This window comes from Ammospiza nelsoni, chromosome Z (genome assembly GCF_027579445.1).
Source record: "Ammospiza nelsoni isolate bAmmNel1 chromosome Z, bAmmNel1.pri, whole genome shotgun sequence".
Classification (NCBI taxonomy): Eukaryota; Metazoa; Chordata; class Aves; order Passeriformes; family Passerellidae; genus Ammospiza; species Ammospiza nelsoni.
The window spans coordinates 46328302-46339649 of record NC_080669.1 but is presented as its reverse complement, the minus strand read 5'-3'; the positions used below and the strand labels follow the sequence as shown (position 1 = coordinate 46339649).

Below are 11348 nucleotides of genomic sequence, written 5' to 3'. Positions count from 1 at the left end.
GTTTAACCTTATTTTACTGTGTTTCTCTGTCCAAATATAATTATTCTGATAAAAGAAGGTGCTGTTTCTAAATCAGAGCAGAATTGGTTAAATACACTTGTTTATATTACAGCCTCATTCAATCAGGGCTTGAGTTTAGCGGGGAGGGGAGAGGGGGAGCTCTGGGGTTTGGAAAGTTCTCTACCCTTTCTTACCAGGGTCACAGCGCTGGAGAATTAGGGTTATATTACTCCCAGATGCGGCACGCCCCGCTCCCGCGGCCCTCGCTCGGGCGGATCGGCTGGCGCGGGCGGGGGGGCCCTCCAGGGGAGGGCAGAGCCGGCCCCGGCCGGGACCCCGGGATCGGGCCCGCCGGGCTCCGCCGGGCAGGGCAGGGAAAGGAAGGGATGGGATGGAAAAGGAAAGAAAGGCAAAGGAAGGTGCGGGGGGAGATGATCTCCCAGTGCCTGGCCTCTTGGCAGGCGCTTCTGTACGAAATTCAATCTCTATTTTTTATGAGAAATAAACTGTCTAAATAAATTTTATTAGGGGCAACCAATATATTTTCTGGTACTGCCCTTTGTTCCAGTTCTACGTGTGTGTAACAATCTAAAACCTATTTATTGAGGAAAAATCACTGGATCCGTCATAGAAAATCCTTTTACTTTGCTCTGAAGTGATTTCTGAAGACACTCGTGTCACTCTGAAGATTTTTGGCCATTGTGCTAAAGCCTTTCCTTGTTAGGAACTTCAGTTCCTATGATCATGTGGGGAATACCGTAAATTGTAACAGGGAATGGAGTTGACTGGCAGTTTTCTGGCTACACTGGAAAAATGGAAAGATGACGGGGAATAAAATCCTTGTAAATACATCTCCGACGCTGCCCAGGTGAATTCGGGCACTTGACAAAACAGGAGTGCGCGAAAGCGGAATGTGATTAGGGTATTTTACATGTGCCCCATTGTCATTTTCTTTCTGACACGCGTGTCAGCCCAGTCCGCTCTTTTCTCTACCGCAGACTTCCTTCTCTGATTTCCCCCCTTCCCTTAAGACGATTGCGATCTGAAGTCTTAGAAGAAATGATTTAGTTTGTTTATACTGCTATAAAAATCAAGAGCAATAGAAAAGTCATAAAATGAAGCGCGCTATCAATCACACCGCAGCATTGTTATTCAGCAGTTACTAACAGAGATTGATAATCCTTTGATTTCATCCCATTGTTATTACTCTGATGTGTCTGCACATTAACTATTACACATTTATTTATCGACCTGAAACATACAAAAACACGGAATAGATGCACACGCACGCCTTGCCACCCTGCCCGCGGCGCGCTCGGCGGAAGCCGACTGCGGGCACCTCGAGCGCCCGCACACTTGTGCCGATACATTCAGCTAAAACGGAGCCCCTGGCGCCCCGGCCAGCCCCTGACCGCCCGCCTCACCCCGGCCCGGGCACGGCCAGGCTCCCACGGCCACGAAAGGCTGCGCGTCGCCCCCGCGCCGCCGGCCCGTCTCCCCAGCGACTCCGCCGGCTCCGCTCCGCGGGTCCCGACGCCCGGCAGCGGGCCGGGGGGCTCCTCCCAGCGGTTTCCACCGCCGGGTCTTCCCCTCCTGCCCTACAGCTGCACACAGAGAATAATTTTCAAAGGAAAAAAGCACAGCAAATGTGCTATCTCCGTAGTCACCCATCCAGCCGGGGGAATATAATAATCCCGAAACTCCCACCCCACCTCCATCTGCTTTCTTTCTCCCACTGTCTCCGGCTAAATTGTGGCCCGGCTCTGGGTCTCTCTCCCTGCTCTGAGCGGCCGTTCCCGAGCACCCAGGTCCTTCGCAACATCCCGAGGTCTCGAAAGCCGAATTGAATCAATGTAGCCTGAGCTGGGAGGAGGGAAAAAAAAAAAAAAGACAGCAAAACTGCCCTAGAGATCGGTCGGCCGGTTCCTTTGTCTCCTTCAGTCTCTGCCGAAACCCCTGCACATCTGAGCTGCAAACAAAACCACTCTTGCATCTGTTCGCATGAAGTATTTACAGTGTTTCGTGTAAGTCAATTGGATGGCGGGAAAAAAAAGCCATTGGCTCCGTTTTATTTAACATAGACTTCACTGGGCTCGCTTTTTGGTGGAAGCTTTATTTGCACTAAATGAATAATCTTAATTGCATCACTTTTGAATTAAAAATCAATGTTAATCAAGTTGGAAGTAGTAAATATCAGTTTTCATTGTGCCCGCGTAGAGGGTATTTTTCTTGTTTTGCAAATAAAAATACAAGTCAAATAACTTTAAAAGGGCATTATGTTCTGCTACAAATACAATTGAAACGGATTGTTTAGGAGCGGATCAGAAATGGTACAGAATTTTGCACTTAATTTCCTCAGTTATCATTTACAATAAGAACCTCTTGGCTTGACAGCCAAGTCTAAACAGTAGTAAATTAGTACAAATTTATACTGATTTTACTCTAATAATCGTAATAAAAGCTTATAGATTTGGCACTAATTACATAAATGCCTAATGATCTTGAAAATTACTCTGGTTAGAAATATATTACTAATCTAAACTTTGTTGTTGGCTGGCTTTGAAAAATCAGAACATTAGAAATGGTTCGCTTCACTTCTGCAAAGCACTTTAAATTGTTCAAGTAGTTTAATATATTCAAGAGGAAAATAAAAAGCATTTAACTTTATTTACTGCTTTAAGTTGAGTTTGTAGGCTAGCCGAACTTGGAAACTTTACCCGAAAAATAGGGCTTACGGGCGTTCAAATCCCGGGCAGGGAGGCAGGGCGGCCGGGACGCATGGTCCTGGGCTCCCTTGCCCCTCGTTGCGCTCTGCCTCGGCACCGAGCGTGCAGCCCCGGGGGCCGGGCGAGCCTGTGCAGCACGGCCCGCTGCGGGAACTCGGGCAAGTTTCTCTTTCCTGGACGCCCCGCAGCCGTCGGGGCTCGTGTGGGTGAAAGCCTGGCTGCAGTTTCCCCTGCCGCTCCCGCTCCCGGTTCCCGGGACTGCTGGCCAGCGGGGCCGGCGCTGCCCGACCCCGCTCCACCCGTCTGCCCCGCTCGCAGCCCTCAGTGGGCTCTGAGCTTGCGAGACCCTCGGGAGACTGATCGGTGAGAGGCTGCGCTCCGAGGAGGCATTAAAAACGATAAAAGCCTGTAAACCAGGGGCGACCCGGAGCGGAGGAGTGTGGCAAATGTGCGTTTGGAAGAGAAGGAGAGAAGGCGAAGGCGGGCGGGCAAGGCGGCGGAGCGGGGTAAGGGAGCGCGGGCGCGGCGCGGGCCGGGCCGGCCGGGGCGGCGGGAGGCCTGGGCGGCGGCAGCGGGCGGGCGGCGGGCGGGCGGAGCGGGGCGCTCCGGGCGCTGACATTTGCAGGCTGCCCTCCTGATTGGTCCCCGCGCCGAGCTGCTCACGGGTTCATTGAAGTGTTAAGCACCTCCCCGTCTCTCTAAAGGACATTATAATGCAAGAGACCCCCTTTTTAACCACACACCGAATTTTCTTTCATTTAGACGATCTATATATATATATATATATATCTATATATATATATCTCATATCTTATATCTATTTTAAATAACTTAAGGCCGCTAAAATTTGGGGGGGAACAGCCTTCGCCCTGGAGCGGTGCGCGATGCTGTCTCACGCCGACCTCCTGGACGCCCGTCTCGGTGAGTTTCCCCCGGCACCCCCCCGCCCTACGGCGGCTGCACCGGCTGCGGCGGCGAGCGGGGAGGAAGCCGGGGCAGGAAATTGACAATTTGTTCCTTATTTTACCTTAATGCGTTCTAAATGGGCTAATTCCTTTAAAAGTAATTGTACTGTATTAAAGTTTAATTTGATTTAACATAAAAAAGAAGAGAGTGTGACCTACGGTGTATGTAGATCTACAGCGAGTTGTGGATCATTTAATTTTTCTCTCCCCAGTTTTTATATACATACCTACACATTATTATTATTATGATTATTATTTTAGGACAGATGAGCTCGATGGTGTTTACGGAGTTCTGTGTGGCCTTTTCTTGCTCACCCGTTTGCTTTTCTCCCTCCTTTTCCTAAAAAAAATTAAAAAAAAAAAGAAAGAAAAAGAAAAGGGAGAAATATCTGTATCTATCTATTTATGGTTATTCATGAATTTGTTTAGAGAAGCGGCAGGAGGAGAGGGGAAAGATCGGCCAGACTGACCGAGGTCCCCGCGCATCTGGCGGGGAGGTAACGCTCCCGGCAACAGGGCGGCTCGAGCCTTATTTCTTTCTCTCCGTCTCTTTCTCTTACCAGCTCCGCTGGAAAACCCAAGTTGAACCCGTGAAAACTTGCTCTCCTCCTCTTCCCTTCCCTTGGTCTTGCAAGGGAAGGCCGGGCAGGGAACTGGTTATTTCAGCAGGAAGAGGAGCTGCTCGATGTAAAGTTTTCTCCCCGCCGCCCGGGTCGCGCCGGGCTAGGGCTGTCTGCGTGTCGTGGAGCCGAGCAGGGCTGCGGGTCTGGCGGGCGGCCGGCCGGGGACGGCGGGGGGAGGCTGTGGCGGTGCTTGGATATCTCTCTCCAGTTCAGTGCGCTGGAGAGGGACTCTGATGGATCTGTGCTCAGCCGCAGCCGAGTCACTGCCGCCCCTTTGCTTCCGCAGGGATGAAAGACGCGGCCGAGCTGCTGGGACACCGGGAGGCAGTCAAGTGTCGGCTTGGCGTCGGGGGCTCGGATCCGGGGGGACACCCAGGAGACATGGCTCCCAACTCGGACACGGTGGAAGGGACCACCCTGCTGCCGGGAGAGGACATCACCACGGTGGGATCCAACCCCAGCTCTCTAGCCGTCAGCGCCAAAGACGCTGACAAGCAGCAAGGCCAGCAGGGTGGCCAGAACTCCAGCCAGGCCGGGCAGCAGCAGGGTCAGCAGAAGCAGAAGCGGCACCGCACTCGCTTCACGCCGGCGCAGCTCAACGAGCTGGAGAGGAGCTTCGCCAAGACTCACTACCCGGACATCTTCATGCGGGAGGAGCTGGCCCTGCGCATCGGTCTCACCGAGTCCCGCGTGCAGGTAGGAAAAGCCGCCCCCGCGCAGTGCCTGCCGCCCTTCCCCAGTCGCATGGACGGCTGCACGGCCGGCCGGCGGCGAGGACAGGCACAACGGGGAGCGGGGTGGGTGCCCCAAACCTCAGTCCGACGACGGGGTAAATAACCCACCTCTGAGTGCAACAGTTTGGTCAGAAAGCCTTGAAATCAGACATGCGTCGCTCCCCTTTCCGTAGAAGTGTCACCTTGGGGTGTCCCCTTTTCCTCTATCCTACCCACCTGCAGCGCGGTGGTCCCGAGCGGGGCGTGGGCTGACCTTCCCTCAGCCCACGGCCCCACCCGCGGCTGGAGGGAGTCCGGGGAGGGACAGCCCGAGAAGAGCGGTCTCAGTCCTCGCAATAGCCCGGCGCTAAGAGTCGAGCCGGACCTGCCGGGAATGACTCCTTTTGCCCCGGAGCGGAGTCCGGTGGCGGCGGCGGGGCCGCTGTCCAGGGTGCTGATGGCCACACGGCCGCGGCAGCGCCGGGCAGGGGCGTCCGCCAAAGCCCACCGCCCTGAGAGCCGAGGTGGGGTGCGAGGGAAGGCATACCGGCTCGTAAAAAGGCACTTCGATAAAAGCCAATTGTGTTTGTACTCGGACTTTCCCCATACTGGCTTTTATAATGTCTGGGAATGGCGGGGGAAGTGAGTAACTTCATCAGCTAGGACGCACTTTGTTCTCTAAAATACGTATATATACACACATAGACATATATATATATGCACACCGGACAGTAGGAAACTATTTAGACAAATAAATGTAAACGAAATATGGTAAATGGGGAGAAGGTGCAAAGCGCTAGACTGCTCAGACGCAGCTTTTTTGTGCATAAGGTTATTGTAGCGACTTTCTAGGCGAGTCCATGCCGAGGAATGACAGGCTGCACAATAGAGGCACTTGTCGGATGCGCACCCCGGCTCAGCACAGTGCGCCGGGGCTGCTGCTGCTGAAGCACTTCAGCGCAGTCACAAAATCCCTATCGGCAAGCACAGCTAAAATCCTCAGCTAAATAAAGACACGTGAAGAGAAATCCCTAAATGAACATTTTATGAAAGAAAACAGATTCCGTTCTTGAATGTGACAGAAAAAGCACGTCTGTTTTTAAAAAGTAAAACAATTTCACTCAGCCTACACAGAACTATAATTAGTTTAAATTAAAAAAGAGATTAGATTCACAAATAAAATATAATTGGACAACTGACTCTATGAAAAAAAGAAAACGAGGTCTATTAAACTTTATTGGGTTTCCCAAAGGTTAATGATACCAATTTCAATATTAGGAGTGTGGTAAATGAAGTAAAATATAAAATGGAAATAGTTATTTTCTAACAGCACATCAAAGAAATTCGTAGAAAGAAAGACAAAGTGTTTTAATGGCCTTGGCATAATCTTAAACCAATGCTAATAGCTCGCGACTGCTGATAAAAACAGTTTAATAGAGTGTCAATTTAAATTTTTTTTTTTACAATAATGTTCTGTAATTTAAAAAGTAATCAGATCAACATAACCTTCTTAATTAACACTTCAAAATGATTAACATTATGTAATCTAAGGCAAAAAAAATTTAATATATTTACTTCATAATCCGATGTATCACTAGTCCTTGATCAAATTTAAATTAAATAATAATTAGTTTATGTTCTTATACGAGTACTTTAGAGTTTTCTTTATAGTTAAATGTGTAGATAGCCTACACATTCCTTTCAGTACATGGGCTCTGCACTGATTAGGAATGCTCCAAATGCTTAATTTATAGCGGCTGTATATGTTTTTAAGGGTTTTAGATGCTAGGATAAATCACCACTTTCCTAATTTTAGATCTGTATTTAATGTATATGATACATTTAAATAATTATTAAACTGGCTGATGCTTAAATGAGAGTCCAATTCCACATCTGATATTGCTCTGCTTTTCAAGCTGCTGTAATAAAACCATTCTTTTTATAGCATGCCATTATTAGAAACCAATTTCAGAATTATTTATAACCTGGAATGGCTTATTAAGCAGCAATGCGAGAATCATGCAAATTACGCGATCAAATGCAATATAATAAGCATAATCATTAGTCTCTAGCACGGATTAATTAACTTTCAATATTTTATTTACATAAAAACTAAATCAGTGAAATAACTTCTGCACAGTCAGGCTTGCCTTCCAATATTTTATATGAACAAAAATAATGTGCTGTAATTCCATTGACCGTGTCCCCCACAATGGTCCCGTCACCTGCCACATCTTAATAGGGGACAAGCTGAGAGTATTTTCTAGTTTTCTAATGGAATGAGAAATTGCATTTTCTTCCTCTCCCAGCACTATTAAAGTGTAATGAATTCGGCCCAGAGTTCACGGCTGGCTGATCGAAATGAACCTGAGATCTGAGCTTTAATACAGCTCTCCAGATTTCCTACCAAATCTTCACATTAATCATCTGCTGGATTCCAATGAGATCTTCATAAAGCTTTGGCTTCTTAAAAGAAAAAAAAAAAAAAAAGAAATAAAAAGAAAAAAAAAACATAAAAAGAACATTTAAAAAAAAGAAGAAGAAAAACAAAAGTGATATTGTCTCCCTTTCTATCGCTTTCACTCTCTCTCACCCGTTTATAGCTGGGGAATTAAATGGGCTATATATTTTAAAATACATTTACAGTATGTCTATATTACTGTAACAGCAGATATCATCAAGGTAGGTTTTTAGATTCCAACCTCCATTAGATTCTCACTGTTGTATTAATAATTTTCAGAGGCTAGCTGCATTTTAAAAGGAGTTCAAAGTTTCCAAATGCTCATGGTTAATATATTTCTAGAGTTGTCATGTGTGCATTTTCAAAATCTCCCCCAGGTTTTCTTTGCATTTTAATCTGTCATGCACCAGTTTTCAACTGGAAACATTCACATTTTAAAAGCATATGCAGTGTAGCTATGAACTTAGGCGATCAGACCTGATGGAGATTCTTTACACCATCAACAAACCATGAAACATAAAAAGATTTTGTAGCCGCAATTTGACTATTAACCCTAAAACATAATTGAACGCGATTTTTCGATTATTCATATAATATTTAGCTCCCTCACGGCCGTTCATTCCTGCTAACTGGCGTCCGCCTTTCTCAGTCCGCCCGTGGAGCCTGAGAGGGTGGAATCCGGCAGGATGGGGCACTGCGCTCCCTCGGACTCCAGGTGGACGCGCTCTCTCCCGGCTCACGACTGTCTCGGTTGCTTTCGGCCGCGGTGCGGGGAGACCCACCAAACCATCCCTGCCACGGTGCCACCACGAGCACCCATTCACCTAAACCACCTCTGGCTTTGTTAGTATAGGTTTGGGTTTATGTTTTTGGGGTTTTTTTAAACCCAAATGTGGGCGGTTTGGTGCGAGCAAGGGTTTCCTGGCCGGGCCCGGGGCAGGGCTCTCCGTCGGCCGCGCTCCGAAGGCGGTTCGGGAGCGCGTCCACGCAAGGCCCAGAGCCGTAGACTGATTGGGTTTTTTTTGTTTTTTGTTTTTTTTTTCCCCCGCCGTGGGCAGGCCAGGTTCCTCTCCTGGAGTCTCCTGCCCAGGACGGAGAAATCGATCGCTTTCGTTATAAAAAGTTCCAGTGGTTTAATTGACCTGTGATGGGGACGCGCGTGGAGCTGTGGGTGTGCAGATCGACCGTGGCCGGCGGGGCGAGGCTGAGGGGGCGGCGGGAGCTGGGGCGGGGGTCCCGGCAGCGGGGGGTGGTGGTGGCTAACGGAGCGTGTCGCTGCCCGCAGGTCTGGTTCCAGAACCGCCGTGCCAAGTGGAAGAAGCGCAAGAAGACCACGAACGTGTTCCGCGCCCCGGGCACGCTGCTGCCGACGCCGGGGCTGCCGCAGTTCCCCTCGGCCGCCGCCGCCGCCGCCGCCGCCATGGGGGACAGCCTGTGCTCCTTCCACGCCAACGACACGCGCTGGGCCGCCGCCGCCATGCCCGGCGTGTCGCAGCTGCCGCTGCCGCCGGCGCTGGGACGGCAGCAAGCCATGGCGCAGTCCCTGTCCCAGTGCAGCCTGGCGGCCGGCCCGCCGCCCAACTCCATGGGCCTCTCCAACAGCCTGGCGGGCTCCAACGGCGCCGGGCTGCAGTCCCACCTCTACCAGCCCGCCTTCCCCGGCATGGTGCCCGCCTCCCTGCCCGGCCCCAGCAACGTGACGGGCTCTCCCCAGCTCTGCAGCTCCCCGGACAGCAGCGACGTGTGGCGGGGAACCAGCATCGCCTCCCTCCGCCGCAAAGCACTAGAGCACACAGTCTCCATGAGTTTCACCTAATGGCCGGCGCCTCGCCCCGCGCCACCCCTTCCCCCACCGCCGCCGCCTCGCCCCGCGCCCCCGCCTCGCCCCGCGCCCCCGCCTTCCCCCACCCGACTTACCAGGGAGTCGACTCAGGATCTGAAATCAGACACCAACAGACTGGTTTGTGGGCCGAGAAACACCCCCGACCCTCCCCAAGCCCCCTGTGCCCCCGCGCATCACCCGCGCCCCCTTGCGCCCCGAGGCCCGCCCCGCCCGGCGGTGGCAGGCCTCGCGGCCGCCCCGAGCCCCGCTCGGCCTCCCTCCGTCGCCACGACCCGGCTCTCCCGCCGCCCGCCCGCCCGGCTTTGGCTTTGCAAAGAAATGCATTTTTGTTTCTGTTTTAATGATTTTTATGGTTTATTTAGGAGCGGCGACCTGCCGCCGGCTCCTTCCGCTGCGAGGGCGCCGTCGGGGGACGGCCGGGCGGGTTCGCGAAAAGGCACGGAGAGACCCCAGAGAGAATCAAATCCATTTTGATTAAGCATTAATGAGCGACAGCGAATGTGATGGGGTAAAAAAAGAAAAAAAAATTAAAGCTTCTTTTTGTAAAAAACAAAGGGGATAAAAGGGGGAAGAAAAAAGCGCGCAAGAGCGCTTCCCTTTTTCGGATCTTTGATTTCGTGACAGTTGAGTTGCCGATCCTCCCTACCTTTATTTACGCAGTTATTTACGTTCCTGCTGCTATTGTCCCTCCGCAGCGCCGGCGGAGGCGCCGCCGCGCCCCCCGCCCCGCCTGGCCTGGCTCGGCCCGGCCCGGCTCGGCCCCGCGGCCCGCCCGCCTGCATGTGCCGGTCACCCCGCCGCAGGGCAGGGCCACTGGAGGAATGAACAAACGATGTGAAATAGGATGTTTTGTGTAGATAAAGCATTCTTGTTACATACTGGTCGATTCGTGATATGTTTTAACTTATTGTCTGTGCTTATTTATTGAACTTTGGGTTACTTAATAAATGTTTGAGCTAATATAAAACATATTACTTGACTTTTCCGGACACGTTTATATCAAGTTAATGTGAATGGATAAGTAAAATCATTTTCAGTATGTGATATGAAGAATTATAGATTTTGATGTGGCGTGTGAGATATGAGAGGTGTCTTCAACTGCAGGCAAAAAAAAAAAAATAGACAGGACTTCCTTCTGTGGTATTCACTGAGTCCTTTGTCACAAGTTTGGGGATAGTTTGCTTGCTTAACTTTGCATTGATGCCTTTCACTTGTCACAATTTTAATACTTCATGATTAATAAACTTTTGTTAATCTTTCTGTGTGGTTGGCCTTTAAAGTGCGAGTAACAAAAAGTTCTGTGGTGATGCAGGGAAGGACAAGGGATGAAGGAGAGGGGGTCAGCGGGAGGCTGGGGCAGGCAGGCAGGTAGTGGGGAGATGATCAGTTTTATGGAATGTGAAATGAGGGCACACTGCTGGCAAGGCAAGGCCCATGAAAGAGAGAACTCTTGCTTTACCCCCGTGCAAACTTTGATATGGTGGGAAAAAGAAATGCAGTACATTGCCAAGCATCATACAGCCAGGTTTGGGCTTCTTTTTTCTTCTTCCCCCCTTGCCTTTTATGCAATACACTAAGATCTCTTCTCCTTGTACATCAATTACACACCTCTTAATTACACACCTGAGAGTGCACGACTCCATAGGCACTCACAGAAGGGTCCTTGCCCGCTCCAAAGTGCATATTACATATGCATATTTAATTTAAAAGAGAAATAAAAGCAGAATAAATTATTGGTGATCCAGACCACAAGTGAGTCCTCTGGGAGTCACCTGAAGAAAGAGCCCTACGCCCTCCAGCAGGAGTCTGCTCCTGCAGGTGCTGTAGCAAACCAGGATGCTCCACCTGAGGTAGTCTAGGATAGGCAAGACAGGTCCCATACCACAATCCACACCACAGTAGCACTTGGGAAAAGAAGTTGCTGTGTTCTGTCTCTCCTTCCAGCCCTGCCTCTCTCCCCAGCCCAGCCTCGGGCAGAGCAGCTGCCCCTCCTCGCCTGGCTTGGCTCCGAGATTGA

The 11348-nt window shown here is 50.5% G+C and overlaps 1 protein-coding gene across 1 annotated transcript; it reads left to right on the top strand.

The window, feature by feature from the left end:
- The first annotated feature begins 3610 nt into the window (after window positions 1-3610).
- Window positions 3611-9304, top strand: OTP (orthopedia homeobox). Its single transcript, XM_059492983.1, has 3 exons — window positions 3611-3647; window positions 4601-5010; window positions 8774-9304. Exons 1-3 carry the CDS (start codon window positions 3611-3613, stop codon window positions 9302-9304), a joined length of 978 nt encoding a protein of 325 aa, XP_059348966.1.
- Window positions 9305-11348: the final 2044 nt, after the last annotated feature.